The sequence below is a fragment of the Clarias gariepinus genome, chromosome 15 (genome assembly GCF_024256425.1).
Source record: "Clarias gariepinus isolate MV-2021 ecotype Netherlands chromosome 15, CGAR_prim_01v2, whole genome shotgun sequence".
Taxonomy (NCBI): Eukaryota; Metazoa; Chordata; class Actinopteri; order Siluriformes; family Clariidae; genus Clarias; species Clarias gariepinus.
Genome location: NC_071114.1, coordinates 27218269 through 27238843, shown reverse-complemented (window position 1 = coordinate 27238843; position 20575 = coordinate 27218269). Strand labels below are relative to the sequence as shown.

The 20575-nt window shown below is 37.5% G+C and overlaps 2 protein-coding genes across 4 annotated transcripts; one reads left to right on the top strand and one right to left on the bottom strand.

Annotated features, from left to right (window-relative positions):
- Positions 1 to 662: 662 nt before the first annotated feature.
- gemin6 (gem (nuclear organelle) associated protein 6) lies at positions 663 to 3656 on the bottom strand. Of its 2 annotated transcripts, none has more exons than XM_053513667.1 (3): positions 3552 to 3656; positions 3133 to 3294; positions 663 to 1889 (listed from the first exon to the last, which is right to left on the bottom strand). In XM_053513667.1, exons 2-3 carry the CDS (start codon positions 3258 to 3260, stop codon positions 1523 to 1525), a joined length of 495 nt encoding a protein of 164 aa, XP_053369642.1. In that variant the 5' UTR covers positions 3261 to 3294; positions 3552 to 3656; the 3' UTR covers positions 663 to 1522. The 2 variants fall into 2 exon arrangements, with proteins under 2 accessions (XP_053369642.1, XP_053369641.1); XM_053513666.1 differs by having other exon boundaries at positions 3485 to 3611.
- LOC128543288 (serine/arginine-rich splicing factor 7-like) lies at positions 3590 to 16109 on the top strand. 2 transcript variants are annotated; one of them, XM_053513665.1, is made up of 9 exons: positions 3590 to 3668; positions 7243 to 7423; positions 8217 to 8393; positions 10620 to 10709; positions 11790 to 11867; positions 12759 to 12806; positions 12898 to 12942; positions 15327 to 15362; positions 15632 to 16109. In XM_053513665.1, the coding sequence occupies exons 1-9, from the start codon at positions 3641 to 3643 to the stop codon at positions 15684 to 15686; spliced, it is 738 nt and encodes a 245-aa protein (XP_053369640.1). In that variant the 5' UTR covers positions 3590 to 3640; the 3' UTR covers positions 15687 to 16109. The 2 variants fall into 2 exon arrangements, 1 of the variants encoding a protein (XP_053369640.1); XR_008365705.1 differs by lacking the exons at positions 11790 to 11867; positions 12759 to 12806; positions 12898 to 12942; positions 15327 to 15362; positions 15632 to 16109 and adding an exon at positions 9682 to 10169 and having other exon boundaries at positions 10620 to 10706.
- Positions 16110 to 20575: the final 4466 nt, after the last annotated feature.

Below are 20575 nucleotides of genomic sequence, written 5' to 3'. Positions count from 1 at the left end.
AACATCATCCTCCTTCTCTTTTTTTCTTTCTCACTCCCCTGTCCATCACATTAACACTAACCAATCATGAAAGAGGTGAGATATAGCCCTTGCTGTCCTCAGCAGAGGATAGGAACTGTCAGGTGATCAATTTGCCAAGAGAAAATGGAAATAAAATGCTTCCTTCAATCACATCCACAACGACTAATAAGTTCATGATATGATGTGAAAAAATGTTCTGTAGGTACGCAGTAATGTTCTGATTTTATGTTTTTTTTTTTTATTCAGTGTGTGTACTGTACGTGATCGTCTGTTAGGTTTAGGGACAGGTGATCGAGCCGTGCATCGGTAAGGAGAGAGATCGTCTCTGTGCATTTAAAATATCATGGCTGAGGAATGGAACAAGGTTTAATGGTGAAGCTATTGACTACGGATTCACACACACCGAATGAAACTTACACCAAGTTGTTTTTATTGAGGTATAAATAATGAAAATATAGAGCTTGGTGGGTGTGGTCTCTTCCAGAATGTCATCTTTACAGATATCACTCAATAGTGGTTTGTTGATGACATAAATTGAATGTACGTATAAATATCATACACGACCATGTGGGAGCCGATAGAGAGACTTATTACACAACACTCATCATTGATGAAAGAAAATTCTTCAATTACTCATAGTATTTAATAATGTAATGAAAATATTTAATTAAAAAATTGGGATCTAGACATTTTTTCACATTTTTCTTCATGCCTCCAATACAAACAGTTTATTACTTCAGAATTATTTCGTGGTCAGTCAAATATCAAAATATTTAAACATTTTTAACAAAAGCTGTGCTTTCTTTTTCTTGCTGCGAACAAAGCAAAATAGAATAATTTTCAGATCCACCCACATTAAACCTCGATTTATTATTATTTTCTTTTATAAGAGATGGTGTGTAAATATTTTAATAGGTCAAACCGTAGGGAAAAAAAAATTCTCCACCAGATGTTCTTCAAAATTATAATTAAATAGTGAAAGAGTCTTATGAGTGCAGTGTGTGCTGGATATTCCAGTAACATAATTCTATCTCAACCTGGACACACACACACACCAATGCATGCTTTTATAAGGACCCCCGGACCCTGTATACAGAATAAAGCTGTATAGACGATGGTTAAATTAACCCACATGATGCTGTGCTAAGGGACTAGTTTAGAGCTGCCACCTGCAGGAAGGTAGAGGAACTACAACATTTTACAACCTCAATGTAAACATATATATATATATAAATTAAAAAGAAAAAAATTATGGTGATACATGAATCTCCACAAAAAAGAATCCCGATATGTAACGGAATCTATTTTTCTTCCTCCAACCTCTTGATCTAAATGAATAGTCTGTCTTAGACTCCTGTTTATAAGTCCCATTGTACACTTATTCACATAATGAAATACACAGAAGTGTAAAAGCTAACAGCCTCACAGTGCAAATGCTTTAATCAAAGTCCAGTGGATTCATGAGAAAGAGGACACATTGTGACTAGCTGAACTCTCACTCCTATTTCTCTCGTCCCGGCTTGCTTTCCACGAGACTCTGCACTCTCGCCAGGATGATCTCGTTGCTGCTGCTGCACTGCTCGGGTCCGTACGGGGCGCTAATGGTGAGCACATTGGCTACGCGAAGAACCTCGCCCTCGTCCGTAACGGGAATGAGGTTCTGCTCCAGCCATGCTCGCAGGTCTTTTTTTCGTCCCTCAAGCTCCTCTGTGCTGAATTCCCGACTGCCAGGAGGGATAAACAGAGTCCTCATCTTCCTCTCTGTATCCTCGTCTCCCGGCCTGATAAGCTGCACGTCTCTCACCGCGTGACCCAGGACGACCCTCACAGTGGCGCTTCCTTTCTCCTCAAAGGTCACAAGGACGATGCTTGTAGGGGAGACAAAAAAAATATATATTTTTTGTAATAATAAAATAATGTCAGAATTCTCTAACAGATGGATAAAGAGGATGTTTAAAAATAATTACTTTTTCTGCTTTAGGTAATTGATTATATTGATGCTGCTGTGATCAATGGTCATAAAACTTACTTTATTTAAAATGAAAGGAAATTCTCATCGTTAGTAGGAAGGTGGCGATGACACGTTTACTATAAATAAATTGTAAATAAGAACTTTTCTATTTTCAATTTTGTAATTATGTTTGACGGTTAACATAACTTATCATATAATAAACACATAAAATAGCCATTAAGACTATATAAAAACAAACATGGGATTTAAATAATGTGTTACTATACAGGGGGAGTCTCGATTTCGTGGCTTGGGTGGGCCACGGCTCTCTTGAGTTTGGAAATGGTTGATTTAGAAGAGAAAAATATGGTTACACTTAAGCAATATCACAAGAGCGAGTGCTGTTGTGCTGAATATCAGTACGGCTGTGATCCACCCTCGTGCCTACCACCGCATCACAGCCACTCGGATATTCAACCCAAAAGGGAAAGTTTACAGGACGTAAGTGAGACCAGTAATGTCTGATTTGGAGACGTTGCCGCAGACAAAATGAACAAAAGCAGAGCTGGAGGTGGGAGATCTGAAGATGCTGCGATATGAGTGACAAGAATAGACAGGATTAGGGGGACAGTGCAGGTAGGACTTTTGGGGGACAAAGTTGAAGCTGAAGATGGTTTGGACATGTGCGGAGGAGGGATAAGGGGGTATATCGGGAGGAGAATGTTAGAGATGGAGCTACCAGGCAGGAGGTAAAGAGGAAGGCCCGGGAAGACATGCAGGAGGTTGGAGTGACAAAGGAGGAGGTGGTAGACGACAGAGAAAACCAGAGGACGCCCACCAAGCATGGGGAGAACATGCAAACCACTCACACAGACCCAGGGCGGGAATCGAACCCTGGACCCTGGAGGTTCGAGGCCATAGTGCTAACGGCTACGCCACCATGTGGCCATTTAGGAAATAGCTGGAAAAGGATTTTATCATCCTTAAGGTTTTAACCATGGTTAAGTGCAAGCTGTGATGTCAGTACAGGACACAAACCCTAACTGCTCAGGAGTATTGATAAAAAAAAAAAAAAAACAATAACCAGTCATCTAACTTGCATGGGAGCGATTTGCATTTAATTACGTCTAAAATGTTTGACCTGATTAGAGTGTGAATACCTTGCAGAAACAGGATCCACTGTAAACACAAAGCCTTCATATTGCTGTTTATCCTGCGCGGTCACTTTCACCTCCTGGTTCACAAACTTATTCCAGTCCTGCGGGAGCATGCTGCACCAGTCCTCCATTTCCGCGAGATTAATTAACAAAAACCGTTCAGCGCTAACAAAACAGGCATATGTAAATTCACGTTAATAACAAGAGCAAAAGGTTTTTTTGTTTCTTATTATACCTTACAATATATTAATAATGTACAGGCGGAGGACAAATATCACCGCTTTTTAACTTGAATATACCGGAAATAAGTTCTATATTATTAGCATTATGGGATATTGAGTTTTTTAACGCTTACTTCCCGTTTTTTAAAAGGGTCTATGAACTACAAAAAGATTCCGGACACTTTTAAATGTGGCACACACATGCTGATAGTTTCTTTTTCTTTGGTTCCGTTTCCATTTGTCAGATTGTGACGTTTGTTCCAGAACAGACTGGGTTTAGGCTCTGTGAGATGTCCAGATACGGTCGGCACGGAGGAGGTACGCTCGACGTATCGAATTCTTTTTTTCTAATATAATCACAATAATAATTAAATAAAGATTAATAGTATCCGGGTATCATTATAGCGCGCGTGACTTTGCTCGCGCCGCTGCAGCGGTTGGTGGTAATGGCCGACTTCTGCGCGCGCACGGCTTTCTTTGCTAAACTAAGCTATTTAGCTAGCTTAACAGGCTAACGCGTTCATTTCCGTCTTTTATTCTGTAAGACAATAAATGTACAAAACTACTCGCAAAGTTTGGCGTCAATCATATAATAATCTTTAAAATATGCTCGAGATAAAATGTCCAGCTAGGTGTTGTAAATAAATAGAAATTATGTTTATAATAATGTTTATATGAAATTCAGTTAAAATGACAGGTCCACCATTTTGGGATATGGTTTATATATAAGTCTGCTTATACTTTTCTATATAATATGTTTTAAGCAAATTAATAATATTCTGAATGTAAATTTATTAATATTTTTCTTAATTTTTTATTTTTTTATTTTTACTTTTTAAAAAGTCTTTATTTAGGATGCGACTCACCAGTCACCTCCCGATACGTCACGATCACGATACCGAGTGCCGATTCGATTAAAATTGCCATTCTATAAGTATCACGATTTTATAAATATCCCGATTAGCCATTACATTTCTTTTGATTCTGTTACAACTTTAAACTTTTAAAACCTTAATTGATTAATTAAATATAGCTTGTTGCTTATAACATTGCAACATTTTAACAATACAAACTAACTTAATATACAAAAGTTTTAGCAAATAATTTACTCTTACCACATGATGAAAATGTGTAAATAATTCACAGTGTACCACCTGTAGAACTATAAATAATCTGCGACATTTTACCTCCTCAAATGCTTCCAAAGTATTAAAAACTGAACTTGGTAATGACCACATCAACTCTATTATAAATGTAATAATTATTTTTAAAGAACAGTTTCTGAGTCAGTGTGGCGATATGTGAATCTCTAGGTGAAAGTACTGTGATTCATAACTGAATCGATACCCACATCTCTAGTGTTTATTATTTTTATTATTGCTATTTATTTTAGTTAATGCACATTTGCTTGACTGCTGCTCCGGCAGTCGTAATGACTCTGCTTAATCCAGCACATATAAAACCTAAACTTCTGTTTTAAACCTGTACTAAAAGCCCTGGATGCTCAGAAGTGAATTGATTATCTGTTTTAAGGCTTGTGTTATTGCAGAGGCAATAAATTGTAGCACACCAACAAAGAAGATGAAAGTACATCAAAACCTCGGAATTTAATTCAAAAATTTAATTCCATCAAAACAAATTTAATTAATTCTTCAAATCTTCACTCTTCATTCATTTAATTCTTTCCTTAAATTCTTCACAAATTTTCCAATATGAAATCATGTAAATTCAGATTTATCCATTTCAGCCACCCCAAAATATTACAGACATTACAAATAATAACATAGCCTTCGAATGCATGCAGAGGGCAACGTTAGTATTGTGGGTTGACTCTTTTAAAACAGCTTTCACTGCCTGGGAAAAGCTTATTAAACTTCTTGGATTTCCACTGATGCAGACAAGGTTTAAACAGCTCCAGGCAACTTAGCCGGGGTTCAGTTCTTCTGTCCATATGTCGAAATGTCTTGCAGTATTTCAATTCGAAAAGGGAGGACATTGATGAGGTTTCACTTTATTGTCTTTCTGGTTTACCTCCTATGCTCTGAACAGGTCTACTGTAAATCAGGTCATGCAAAGTTAATGTAAAGCAAGCTTGACGTTCTATACAAGTCGGGCCTAGTAATGTTTATGGGATCATTTTCAGTCAAGTCTGAACTCAAGATCACAATGTAGTGATGTAGGGCATTTTTATGTATAGAGCGTACATAAATAGACATTTATATAACTAAATAATTGTACACAGACCCGAGAATAATTGTATTTCGGGGCAAATAGTTTTTTTTATTTGATTGTAGCACCCACTGAACCGAGTTTGCAGCATATCACCACTTTTTTGTCATTTGCGGTTGCTCATGAACATAGTTTCAATTGCCATTGGATGATTAGTTGGACACGTTATCGATTATTTAATCATTGATAATTATTGTGTAATAAATTATTTTCTTAGTTTAAGTTTTATTTAATTGTTAAATAAGGCTGTCAAATACTGCACTTGTAAAGATAGTGTCCAGTAATTGCACTCTGCATAAATTTCAAATACGCCATCTTGTGGTGTATAGGTTAATATAATCCTTTAGTTAGGGTGAAGTGTTATGCAAAACACACCTTTTTGGTTAATAATGTTAAAAATGTTAACTAGTTTAATTCTTAAGAGTAATGAATTGGTTGATGAATTGTCAGTAATGTCAATCGTCTTAGTCGAAAATGGATGGATGACTTGTTTCAGGGAATATCTTCCCAATTGACTGACCACCTCAAGCCTGAGCTTCTGATCAAACATCTGCAATGGTACGAAGTAATGTTATTTTACCCAGAGGAGCTTCGTCACGGCTGCTCCACATACTTCTCTTGAGGCTTTGACTGGAGTGTCCTCCGTGACTGGACTGTCTTTCAGTGTCCTGCCGTCTCACACAGTTTGATGGCCCCCTTAGGCAGCTGTTCAGACCGTTTTCCTGGTTAGACTTCGTGTTCTGCTGGCACAGCTCATACTCGGCGCCAGATTTTTCTCCTAATCCGGTTGCAGCCTTCACCACTTTACGGGCTGTTGCTCCAGGGCCGGTTTCGTTATTCTGTTAGAGATGGCTGTAAGTGTTAGTGTTTAGTGACATTTGGCGCACTTGCAGACCCAGCCATATGGCTTCAAGCCTCTGTCACTTCTTAGGGGCTTTCTGTTGGCACAATGCCACTTTGCTCAGTCTGTTGTAGATACAGATTTCAGCACAAACTAATTTAGTTTCCGATCTCCACCATTGTATCAAAATAATAAATAAAAAAACATACCTGACTGCTACTCTTCACAGATCTCCGAGAACCTTTCTAAGAACCATTTCTTGAGATGACAGAAACTTTGTGTTTTACGGCTGAACATTAGCAAAGAAATGCAAATAAATTTGGAGATGTTAGTAAAGGCCAAATGCTACCTTGGAGGCTTGGGTTGTTTGGTTAATATATTTTTTTTCTAATGACAGATGCTGAAGTGCTTTCAGCTCCTTTGCACTGCAATTTTTTTTTATTCAGCACAAAGTGAAAGAGACCTGAAGCAATAACGAATTGTGCACGTGACCATGATGGCCGCTACTTAAAATAACTGAGCACATGATGCACATTTGATTACTTGAACATAACTCGACATCTGCGTGCAGCTGGCAGTCATGCAGAATAATCAAATTTACAGAGACGAACATCTGCAAGGATCATCCCAGATTCAGTCCCAGTTCCCTAGAGTTTATTCTAGCAGTTTTAATTGCAAAAGCTTATAAGAAGTGTTTTTTGATCCTTCTTAGTTAGATTTTTTAAAAATTATTATATATATTTTTGTATTTAAGTCTGGGCCTAACATAGGGTAGAAGTAAGATCGGTCTGAACTACAGAATCTTTATTTGTACTTTTGTAGAGACTAAAGTTTACGTGGGGAACCTGGGCACTGGTGCAGGGAAAGGAGAACTCGAGCGGGCTTTCGGCTATTACGGGCCTTTGAGAACCGTTTGGATCGCCAGGAACCCTCCAGGATTCGCCTTTGTGGAGTTTGAGGATCCTAGAGACGCCGAGGACGCCGTCCGTGGCCTTGATGGGAAGTGAGTGGGAACACGAGCAAATCTCTTCATCACGCATCGCGTAATGATTTAATAGATTTCCAAGATTAATTATAGCACTTAATTCGGAAACACAAGCAAGCTGATTATGTGGAAAGTGTTCTTTTGCGTTGGCTGATCACTAGACCAATCCTGAATTAAACGTTATTCTACAGGCCTAATATCAGAAGTGTGGAAGGAAAAAAAACAACCTTTTTTTTTTTCTAGCAAGGCTTTATTGAAAAACAAGCCAAATGGAATAAACCAAATCATTATTTCAGTATTTCTTATAAATTAATACAGGTCTCAAAACTCCCTCAGACATACCTTAAACAACCTCTGTTTTGCTCTGTTTAGTTTTTTTTTTTCTTTTTGTGGGATGAGATCATCTTGTATGAGGTCACAAGAGGGAGAAATTCCAATGGTGGTCAATACTGGACAAAAAGCGCTAAATGTGTTTCCCCTCACAGTTTTTGTTTGTACTCGAGCGGGCTTGGAAATCATTCAGTCTTGGAGACCCATCTGAGTGTCAACGGGTGTTTTCACAGTGGTGGGGAGTGAGCGTTCCTGGGCACGGTGCAGATCAGTTGAGCCTAGTGTGCAACCGAGCTAAAATGACTAAAAGTGAATTTTGCATAATAGTTGCTCTTTGATACAGTACATAAATATGTAGCAGTTATTTATCCGTCAGCCTGATTGACTTTAAAAAGACGTAATCATGAATATTTTTTGTTCAAAGTTATGAAAAGAATATGAAAGAATTGAATTGTGTGTTGTTTGTGTTTTTCTCTTCCAGAGTGATCTGTGGAACTCGCGTCCGTGTAGAGTTATCAACCGGTATGCCACGCCGCTCCCGTTACGACCGCCCGCCTACTCGGCGCCCTTTCGACCCTAACGACCGTTGCTATGAGTGCGGCGAAAAGGGGCATTACGCGTACGACTGTCATCGCTACAGCCGCCGCAGACGGAGCAGGTAAAGAACAGCCAGGGCAACCAGCACGGGTTCCATACCTGCATATACATTAATCAGTGTTAACGAGTAGTCACTAAGTAACATAAAACGTGCATCACGTGCATAATGCGTAGTATTAATATTCAGAAAGCTTGCTTCATGCAGATATTCTATATGTTGGTGTCAATGCATTTTTATAATACAGTCTCTACACTGTGTCTCCCTTGAGCTTAGGCTCTCACATATGTGCGCGTCTATATGTTTCTTTATTGTTTAGAATTCTCATGTTGCTCTCTTTCTCTTCTTGTTCGCCTCCTATATATGGATATAGTGGTCGACCGATCATGTTCTACAGAGCCGGCACGGATAATATAATGAAGATGTTGTGGCCGCTATTAGATATAAATTAAATCCTTTTTTTGAAAAGAAATAAACAGTGACAATATTTGTATTTATTAGTCATAAATGTTGTAATTTTTTGTTTGTTTTAAACATGGAATAATGCAAGTCCCATCCTGCGTCTATACCAGGGGTCGGCAACCCGCGGCTCCGGAGCTCCGCATGTGGCTCCTTCATCCCTCTGCTGCGGCTCCGTGCGGCTTTGGAAAATTGATAATTATTATTAAATTATTAATTATTATTAAATTTGAATATTATAGTGATCTTGTAACATTAAAATAAAACATGTTAAATAAAAGAAATTGTCGCTCAAAATATGCGTCCCAACCGCCGGCATGCAATTTATATAAATAGTCTTTCAACCCAGCGTCTTTTTTTCGGAATTTAAAATGTTTTTGTTGCATGCAAAAATAAAATTTCGTTCACTGATTTTCATAAATGCAACACACTATAGTTTTTTTATTTTATTTATAAATAGCATAAAGGTAAAAAACTGTGTATGCAGGGTTATCTTCATTTTTAGAGATCAAAAGTGTTTTGTGGCTCCCGGTGTTTTCTTTTCTGTAGGAAACGCGTCCAGGTGGATCTTTGAGTGTTTAAGGTTGCCGACCCCCGGTTTATACGCGTCCTATTATCATAAGCACTGGTAATTTTTGTGTAAGGTGTTTTTGGATGGACAGCTTGTGCTGTCTGGTTTAAATCAAATGAAATAACTCCTTGACAATGATCAACCAATCAGGAGCTGACTTCTAGCACCAATCCAATGCATCGGTCAACCCCTATATACACATGTAGAGCTATATAAATGTTGTTTGTTTTATTTTCCACTGTCAAGGACTATATAATGCTCAAATGTTGTGTGGGATTTTTATTTTTTAATTTAATGACTCACCTGGTCAAAACCTTTCAGGTTTCATCGTTTGATTCAGAGTGTCACGACCCTTTACGATTTCATGAATCTTCTAGCAAATGCCACACTTACGGTCACCTGCTTTGACCAGGGCGTGATCAGCCAGACCCTCTCTAAGTCTCCTGCCACTTCTACCTGCTGCTATTCGTATCATTCGGGGGCGGGGGCACATAAGCGTGTGTGCGTGCGCGTCGAGCCGCGCACGTGTGCGCCCCCTCCTCCTCCCCCCCAACTCGACAATCTGAGCCAATTTGACAATCGATTCGGGCCCACACTTTTGCTAACGAGAACATCGAGACCTCGGCAGACAAAGCACTTCGCACACTTCTATCAAGTCTCAATCAAGCGATTTGGCTGTCAGTACGATCATCGTTAGAAAAGCGAAGAGAACGACTAGATGCAGAGGTTCGACTGATGATAGATACTTCTAGATCACCTAGATCTGCTAGACCTCGGTTCCAAAGAGGGTCGACCTGCAAACTTGCAAGGTTTATTTTAAGTACCAATTAATGTGTCTTTCTCTCTCTCTCTGTTCTTTTTTTTTTCTCAATAATTTTTTTTTTATTATTTACTTTGCCTGATATTAGTCAAGCGTAATGTGTAGTCATAAGCTGTCTTTTTTTTTTTTTTTTGTTAAGCTTGAGAAAGACCTATTTTAAGCAGAACGTAAAAAAAAAAAGGAAGAAAAAAAAGTTGACAGTTATAAGTATTGCTAAAGTGAATTATTGTACCATTTTCCGTTCTTGCTAGGAAAGGCCATGGCAGAGGTGCAGAATGCTGTAATCAGATGTAGGAAGAGGTGCAGGGACAGTTTCAGAGACAGGAATAATGTTTAGTGTGTTTTGCTCGCGGCGTCTATGTAGAGTCAGTACTTAAAGACTTCTCTTTCTCATTGCATCCTTTCATCCACGCCTCCATCCCTGCACCCTTATGCACAGATCGGGCAGGTCTCGTTCTCGCTCCCACTCACGTTCCCGTGGAAGGAGGTACTCTCGTTCCCACTCTCGCAGCCGGAGCCGAGGCAGGAGGTGAGTACGCGTGTGTGTGTGTGTGTGATCCATAATCTTAAGTACATACAGTGTTAAATTATGATCGCGCATTATTTTATGAATCGACATGAATCTTTTTAGGATTTCAACAAAAACAGGCATATTTTAAATGTGTGTGACTCTTAAAAGCTACACACACATTCTTACTATCAAGAGAAAATTCACCACATTATGTAAAAACCCTTTCTGTCCATCAAACATATTTTATTTGGCTTTTATTTTACTAATTATTTTACTATTATTTTTCAACAAGAAAATCCAAATTTAGTTTTAAAGTTCTTAGAAAAAAAAAAACAAATCTTAAACATTTTATCTAGTTTTAATATCGAGTAACAAAAACTGCCATGATTATTGCCTTGGTGTGGTGTAAAAAAAATAAAATAAAATTAGAAGGAAAAAAAAAGAGATGTGTGTGAGGTAAAAAATATCGCATTGGAGCATTTTATTTTTATTCGCAGTGCTGGATGTAACTTTTGTAAGGATTACAAAACTGTCCATTTATCAAAAGTTAACTTGCAATTAAAGATGTATTCAGTGTATATTTTACTTTAAAGATGTCTTGTAATGGCTGAAAGTGTAACACTGATGATTATAATATTAAGTCAAAACAATTTGTAGAACGTCCCCAAAATAAATGTGTTTTGAAGAAAAATGCTTTTTTTTTTTTAAATGCCAATTTTTAAATGCGTACTCAGTCATGCGTCTAGGGCTCGTTTTAATCTTTGAGCAAGAAACATGGCCGAGTTGAAAAGATAAAGACGCAAGTAAACTGTAAGAGATTCCGCAAAAGAATATAAAGTGGCACCGAATGCTTTTACATATGACACATTGCTGTTACGTGTGACTGCCACATGTCATGCACATTTTGGAACAAAAATGCATTTTTATGACTGCGTTCTATTTATTTTGCATCATAACAGTCTTGAAATAGTAGTCGTTATCTAGCAATATTGTAATTGTAAAATATATAAGTGCTTGTGTTGTACAAATGTATCCAAAGTGAATAGTGTAAGCTTTCATTTGCTGTAAACATGAATTCAGCAATAGTCCATGTTCCAGGTCGAGGTCCTTCTCCCCTCGCCGCTCTCGCTCCGGCTCTCCGCGGAGGTCCAGGTCTGGCACACCCAAAAGGTCCAGGTGGGTTTCGGTGTAAGAATTCAGAGTATGGTTTCAGCCACCAAATAAATGTGTATTTGTTTGCTTGTGTGTGTGTGTGTGTGTGTGTACTTGCAGAAACAGCAGTAAAGCAAGCAATAAGTGTTTACACAGTGTTGACTTGTGTAGCTAAAGTACATTGGGAGGGAAAGCAACATCAACTAGATAATGCGTTAGCATTGAGCCAAAACATCTCGAGCTCTTTCTCTTTTTTCACCGACCTTGTGTCCTAATCCAGAAGAGTTAGAGGACTGGTTTGCAAAACTGACTGAACTCTTGTTTTCAAACAAAAACAGAGAGAAGATCGTATTTTTGACATCCTTACTGTTTTTCTTTTTGTTTAAACTATATTTGCTTCGTTAATGTCGTGCGTAACGAAAATATTGAGATTGTGCCACTAGACTTGTTTAAATGAACGATTAATCCGATTAACAAGTTCTTCTAATGTTTAAGAAAAAATCTGCAAATTTTGCAAGCCTAAATCCAATGCAAAGCTTAATAGGAAAAATCTATTAATGTTATCACTCAATAACAGTCCAAAATAGCTAATAATCTACAAGTTTCACATAATGTAACAAATGAAATCTACCGTGTTGCTACACTGCCTCGCCATTATTCACTCTGATGTTGCACACAAACATGTCACGTTAATTTCCAGTGCCTGCACAAGCAAGGCTCCAAATGACAGTCCAAGCTTCCCATAGCTCCATCATCAAGATGTGATGTACTGCAGAATAAACCGAGGTCTTTAAACCATTTCTGCAACATCAGCATGATCCTAATCACCCAGACAGACTTTAAACCCACTCATGAATGAATGATTGATTTAATTTCCTCTGTTTTTTCTTCTTTTTTTGTTGTTGTCATTTTAAGGTCTCGATCACGATCCAGATCTCGTTCTGCCTCTCGTCCGAGGAGCAGGTATAATATATCTGTGTAAAATTGTATAGCATCAGTGATGTAGTGATTTATTCCTTTGTGTAATTTATTGTGTTTGATTTTTAAAATGTAGATCAGGCTCTGTTGGGAGATCCAGGTCTGGTTCTGCAGCTAGGAGGTAATCTTACACTAACACACACACATGTCCTCTTCATGTTTAGCTGGGCTTTTAGTGGAGGGCTTCGATTTAAAATATGCATGCAGTGAGCTGTGATGTTCGAAAAGCTGTAACTCTGCATGCCAGGCAATGAGAAAGAACTGCTTTTAGACACTTTAATCCCGTCGAAATATAAATATATAAAGCGTCTCTTGTGTTTGCTTTTAAAAAAGTACTGACCTTTTACATGTCCTACTTCACAAGACACACAAAGCGCTTGTCATAATTATGCAGGACAAACAAAAAGCGATAATACGCACATATCATTATTCTTAAAAAAAGAAACAAGAGTAAACAAAGGTTAATGTTAATTAAAGGTTACGCTCGGAATCAGACGAGCATAACTAATGAAGAAAACGGGAGTGACGGGATGTGCTGGGAGTTGCTGTTGGGTACGCATGCACCACACACATCCTTTACTGCAGCAATTTGAAGGCAATTAATTGTTACTTAATAAAGAACGACAATACACTTTCTATCAGTTTACAGCACGGGCGATTGCTTTAGCTGCTTCATGGGGAGCGTGAGCTCTTCTACAACTTCATTAAATGCAGGAATGTAATATTTAATAAGCAAAGCACCCTGTGGAAAATCCGTTTTGAAGCCTGAAGTCGCACCATCAATAGATCCTATGGGATTTCTTTGGCAGATTTAAGGACTTCGCTTGAATATGAGGAAATATTTCCAGACGCATAGATTCTCAGGGAGTCATAGAGTGCTTCACGTGTGGGTTTTGTGTTTTTAAAAAAAAGGGTTCATTGGACTATGCACTTAGATATTAGACATGCATGAAGGTTTTAAAGGATCCAGGAATTCATCCTTAAAAAAATAATAATAATAAAACACGTTCATCCTCATACAAATCCAAAGATGTGCTATGAAGAACATGGCGGCCAGTAAGTAACTTGCTACTTCTTTTTTTTTTAGCTGAAAAGGCTAAAAAACAACTCTATTTTCTTAGTCTGCACGGCATCATTGAAAACTGGACCATCTTCATGTTGAAAGTACGATTTCAGTGACCTAAAATGCAGTTTCAAAGTACTGTTTTAAAGAGGCCAAAGTACTAGAGGTGCTTATCATCCGATAATCACACAATTTTTACAGATCGGTCATCTCTCAACTGGCGAGCTACGTAAATCGATATTATCGTGCCGATGCAAAATACACGAGTCGACATGCCGTCTCCAGTCTGGGAATATTACCAAGTCTCTTTAAAAGACAGCAAATGCAGCAAATTTAAAAGTATATATAAATGACATCAAATATGGCGGAAAGTTTCAAGTAGAAGTAAATACTCACGTCACATCTTAAGTCGATACGGAAGCTAAGCTTCTCAATTGTCGAAATATTTGTTTCTGATTGAATTCTCTGAGGTGGCCCCTACTGGAATCCTCTTTTAAACACACATAGTACACGGACAAAAATACGGTTGTCTACGCAAAAACAAGTACCGTGGTGACCAAAAGTATTAAGACGACATATGTCATGTATTTTAGTTCTCAATGTGCCCGCAAACAGATGATGTCATTAATTAGTTCTAGCCTTACTGGCTGAAGAGTTGTGCAAATAAGCTGAAACTCCGGCTGTGACAATGATGTTTAGTCCCTGGAGCCGTGACCTGGGTCATCTCCTGTGACCTGAACCCAATGAAAAACTGTTGGATGATGGCGAAGAAGGCTGGAGCAGCCAAGAACCCATCGTATTCATGTGAGGAAGAAGCAGGAAGCAATTAAGCAGGCATGGATTGAGCGGGTGACATGTCAAAAAGTGATAGGTCATGACGATCCAGCAGATATATATAAATGTTAAAATATAAATTTCATGTTTGTCTCAATACTTTTGGCCACCATTCCATATTTCGGGCCCCAAGAGTGTCAGAGCATGAAGCAATGCGCGCACCACGCATAGCGCCCACTGGACAAACGCCTGAAGGCATTAAGCTTCTGTTCTGTGGAACTAAAATGAAGTCAGCTGACATCCTGAACAGTTACACTATCGTTGCATTTTTTTTTTTTTTTTTTTTTTCCTGATGTCATGGATATATTCCAGAATGAGCTACAGAAATGCTAATGTACGAGAACAAGCGCATTAATATATACCTGTCATTACACAGCTACATTACTGTCAGAGCTCCTGTTACAAAAATTAATCAGCACTAATCAGATTCCAGATTCCAACAGCACTGTGGTATAAAATTGAACTATACAGTATAATCAGATCATCTCTAATGCATGGCGCACTTTATTATCTTGCATGAGCCAGAGGGTGTGTCTGATAGGCTGAGGGAAAAGAAAATAAGAGCCATTTCTCAGTAAACTGAAAGAATCTTTTTGTTTTCATCTTAGTCTGTGCAAATCCAAAGCGTCACCTCATAAACAGAGGTAGGATTTATCTCCTTCTTTAAAATTGGTTTCCTTTTTGCTTTGCTTTGTTATATAGTGGGATTTTTTTTTTTGTCTTTTTTGAATTTTTTTTTAATGCTCAGTTCCTGTTAATAATGATCTTATTTTTTTTTTTTTACTTTTGAGCTGATTCTTTTTGTTAGATGTTGAGTTTTCTTTTTGTCTTTGAAAGACAATATTTAAAGACATAATGCTCAGTTCTTGTTAATGAGTTTTTTCTTTTTTCTTTTCTTTTTTTCTTGTTGCAGCCGCTCTCCTTCACGAAGCCGCAGCAGAAGCAAGAGCCCAGACCGAGACGACTGAGGATACCTCGGCTATCTTATTTTTTCTTTTTTTCCCCTTTCTTTCTAATCTTTTTTTTCCCCCCTTTATCTTTGGTGGCATCTCATATTGGAATTGAAGATTTCTCTTTTTTCTGTTGTTTTTTTGCTCCTTCCCTTGATTACGTGACCAAGATGGGTCACTGTTTACTGCAATACAGGTAAATCACAGGATGAAGATTTAAAAAAAAAAAAAAATGTGTGTTTTGCTTCGTAGATGAGAGATCTGGAATGAATTTGTGTGGTGTGTTTGTAGAATAAGAATTTTATCATTGTGTATTTCTCATCTATTACAGTAGATCCTGTTTACAATACTGATAGATTTTGATTGTTCTGAGCCTTTTTTGTTGTTTTTTGGAGAATAAAAAAAAAATCACTTATTAAATTAAGTTTGCATTTCACAAAAAAAAAACACTCAGCTCGTTCTTTTTAGCACATCCGTCTGATTTTCCTGCCTTTAGGTGGCGCTGTGGTGTCAGCTTTAACACCAGATCATGGGCAATGTCTCCGTGGGTTGATGCAGCTGCCTTGAGTTTGTTCGCCTACACAGATACCCAGGAATGTTAGGTTTTTAACGACCATCTCTATGGAGTCAGGTCTGGTTTAATTTAAAAAAGAAATGATCACATGTCATGGTTAAAAAAAACAATATATATTGTTTTTTATATATATTGTTTTTTTTTATTACTGAGGTAAAAGCAGGTCAGAGTCGAAGGTTTACGCAACAGAGGAAATGAAACAATGAACAATGTCGGCTTATTGTCTTTAAATGTGTCACAAGTTGCAGGTGAACAAAGCAAAGCTAGGTGGAGGGTGGGTGTGGTGTGTGTGTGTGTGTGTGTGGTGTGTACTTGATCTTGATAAGGTATGAACTGCATTAGCAAGTAGAGCATCTGTCAGCCCGTTCGTGTATGGCATAACATCTGTCTTAAACGAGACGCATATGATTTGGTTTTTTTTTTTACCTCCACACCTCTCTCACAATAGATCTCTCTCGGTGAAAAGTGTGAGTCAGTGTAGCTCTGTTAGCTTTTTAAATTTTTTTTTTAATCCTTCTTTTAATCCCCATCATGATGCTAAGCCACAGAGACAGCCTGCGTTCTTTTAATAGCCCCATTAGCTGAAGGCAAAATGTCAGCCACCTAATGTGATCCGAGCCGTGCGCGAATCAGAGCTGATGCGCCTCTGATGGAGGAACAGCAGGGCGGATATGGCCTTCCGAGGCACGCGAGCATGGAAACGATTACGAAAGACATTTATTTAACGGCTCAGGGTCATTCGTTCGTTCCTTTATTCATTTAGTGCCCTTATAGCAACTGTATATCCGGTCATCTCGTTAAAGCCTTGTTTACAGAGATAATGTGCGTTTGATGATTGTTTTTTCGGGCCACGCAGTATGATTATCACTATACAGTACACCGTACAGCAATAAAAAGTTGCGATAGACGTCTAAGTAGCACCGATTTCCTACAATAACAAGTAGCTGATTTTGGATATTTTCTTCACTTTTTCTTTAAATGATTTAAAAATATTAACTTTAAGAGTAACAAGTAATGTAATAACTAGGCAAGCGAAAGCTTCAGGGTCCCTCCCATTTCTCTTGTTTCGGTTCCCCTAAAAGTGGCGAAGGGCAAAAAGTGGTAGCTAATGTAATAACATACAGCAAGCAAGTTATCTAATTACGTTTATTTCTAAAGAGAGATTATTACCCGCTAACAAAGTTTCCATCCTTGCGTTGCATCGAAAAGTTTTATTCAAGTCTGCTTAGTGACTTCGTTTATTTTCTATACATATATTTATTTAACTGTAAGATGACTTAACAGCGCTGTTTTTTCACCGGGTTTCATCATTATTTTTTTTCTGCATTCTCTTCTTGATTTTTAAAAAATCTCATTGGTTATCCATGCACACTAATTTAAAACAAGTGCCGTGTTCCAATTACAGTTTCATAAATTGCGTTCCATCTAAACTTACATACCAAATGAAACCTCAATAAGGCGCTTTTTTTTTTTTTTTTTTACTTTTTCTTTTTTTCCCCCTTCCCCTAGCTATGATGATGCAGGTATGGGTTACAGGTATGGCATACAGCTTAAAAAAATGAATAAATAAAAATAATCTACAGCACCTTTAATAAAAAAGAAAAAACACAATAAAATCAGTGTATGAAAGTTTTATAAGAAATATAAGAAAAATGTTTTTATGCATGTTAAAGTATTATGCTATTGCCATGGCTTTGACATCAACAGTACTGTGCAAATAACTGTTATAGAACAATGTTAAATTTAAAAAAGGTATTAGCGTTTTAAAAAAAAAAATCTTTAAAAAGCAGTTAATGTTAATTAATGAAAATGTCAATAATAGATTAAATGACTATGTGCTTAAAATACAATGTGTGCAGTTTTATAAGGAGTTTAGCTGCTTAGTTTTACTGAATGTCCTGCAGAACATTCTGTCGCACCTGCTTTTTCCCCCCTGCAACAACCCAAAAGTTTTCTTTTTTCGTTTTGCCTAAAAAGTTGTCTTTTACATAATATACTCCTTTCTTTTCCGGCCTACAGATATTTTCCTGCTGGAATACTAATATTTGGAAATCAGATTTTCATTTTTATTATTTTTTTTATTTTTTGGGGGACTGACTTAATAATAAAGTCATAAAATAAACATATCCGGTACTAGTCGAAGTTTGGACACAATTTTACATTTATTTTTCTACATTTTGGAACAATACTTGATATTTTTCAAAACTATTAAATTACATATGGGATTAAAGTAGTTAAATAACAACATTCAGATGTTCTGGAAGACTTCTTGCAAGAACAGTATTGTCAGGTGCATTTGCAAATCCCATCGAGCACCATATGATGAAACTGTCTCTCGTGATGGTAAGCAAGACCAAAACAGTTCATTTAAAGTTACCAGCCTCGGAAATCACCAATTAACAAACAGCCCCTCATATTAGAGGCGTTATAAAGGATTTAAAGAGCATAAGTAGCAGATACTTCACAATCAAACCAACTGTTCAAATTAAGTTATTGCATATTTTGGATGCTTTCAGTATTGTTTAACAGTGTAGAAAGAAATAAAAATCAAGAAAGACAGGTAGTGTACATGTCTCTTCATTTTAGATGCTTTCCATGAAGAACTCATTTAGGATCCAAAGAAAATCACTGAGGATCCCAACAAGCTCTTCACAAGGTCTTGGAGATGAGATGTAGGCTGTACCAGGTGAGTCCTGACTAACTGCAAATGCGCATTATAAATCATTACCATCAGCGTTTCTGTGAAGTCATATAGACTAGGCGTCTTAAAACAGAACTCCACCCTGAGATTTATGAATTAATATATATATTAAAAAATAACACATTTGAAGCACTCATGTTTAGTGATTGTGGTGCAAATGTGTTGCTTTGATGTGGTGGGAGTATGTGTTATTTGCTATTGCAGTTCCAATCAAGCTAAATAGAATAATATCTTCTACATCTAGGTTTAATGGTTTCCTTAAAACTGCGAGCAGGAGCATCTTTTGTCACTCTTCATTTTCCAGAGATATTTTAATTAAGGAGAAGTCTAGGCCTAGAATTAGTGGAGACGAGACGCCGTTATAAAGGCTTGTCTTAAAGTTTCCAGAATGCAGCCAGACAAACACAGTAACAGCAACTTGGCTGGTTAGTCATCCCTGAGATGCTGAGGAACAATGGTGGTGTTAACATGAAGGTCGAAGCTTTGGAAGATGAATTGTTTAAGCAAAGTGTATACACAAGGAAATAAGTGTGAGAGCTAGACAGAGGAAAAGTAAAGCGCTGCCACATTGATCAAGCGAGGGTTAAATCCCATTGCAGTTCTATCTGGTTACAGTATGATAATCTAATTTAGTTAATCTTGATTTTAAGGTCACGGGCAGTCGTATAGGCGTTTCATTGCATATCTTACTGTGTATGGCTGCATGTGACAAATAAAATGTTATTTTTTTATTTGATTATCTGAAAGAAGTCAAGTGGTATTGTGGGTAATAAAGGAAAGTCAAATTATTAGACAGAATATCAACCAGATAAAAAAAAAAAAAAAACACCACACCAGATGCTAAATAAATGATAATATAATACACATAGTGGGTTTTTAAGCTACTTTTTAAACCAGACAGATCTACCGTACAGTTTACAAAATAATGCAAAAGTGTAGCTCAGTACGTATTACTACTATTGTTAACCTGTGTTTGTTGAACAACCGATTCAAGGTTATTTCTGTCATCTTGACTAAAAAAAAAAAAAAAAAAAAAAAAAACGACGACGACCCTTGACTTCAATTGATGCTTCAGCTTTTGCTGCAGAGGGAGGACAAAAAAAAAAAAAAAAAACTCAGGGTCACAGAAGTTGTCAAGAAGGAAATGAGCTGAATACATTCTGCATCTAGCATCAAGCAAACCACAGCTGGACCTTCGGGCCTTTTGCTCACACGTCATGCTGTGCTGCTGTGCAAACCGGGGGCAAATAAACAACAAACAACTTTTAACCTGAACTTTACTGAGAAGGCAAGATGCAAAGAAAAATGCATGCACCCGAGAGCTAAGAATGAACTCCAGTGCAAATTAGGTTTGATTTTCCGCTAGTTGTGAGCATCTTTAGATATACATATACACAGCGTGACTAGGGTGATGTATGACAAAGGTTAGTTTTCATAAAGCGTGCTTGTTATTGATTGATTTAGTCCTTGCATGACTTTACCCTTAAATAAACCCCTGAGACTTTTGTGAGAGAGTTCACTCTCCTCAAACTATAACGCAGCGAGCTACAGAACGTAGCGCTGGTCCAAAGTGCTTCAGAAACGCCAACGAGTGTATTATTCAAATGTATGCGCCAATGACATTTTCCATCC

Bases quoted from the DNA above. Each gene is read 5' to 3' on its own strand.
- LOC128543288 (XM_053513665.1), top strand. From the start codon at position 3,641: ATGTCCAGATACGGTCGGCACGGAGGAG. The intron at 12,807-12,897 runs GTATAATATATC...TTTAAAATGTAG, and splicing joins GCCTCTCGTCCGAGGAGCAG to ATCAGGCTCTGTTGGGAGAT. The intron at 15,363-15,631 runs GTAGGATTTATC...TTCTTGTTGCAG, and splicing joins GCGTCACCTCATAAACAGAG to CCGCTCTCCTTCACGAAGCC.
- gemin6 (XM_053513667.1), bottom strand. From the start codon at position 3,260: ATGGAGGACTGGTGCAGCATGCTCCCGCAGGACTGGAATAAGTTTGTG. The intron at 1,890-3,132 runs GTATTCACACTC...CTCCCCTACAAG, and splicing joins GTGGATCCTGTTTCTGCAAG to CATCGTCCTTGTGACCTTTG.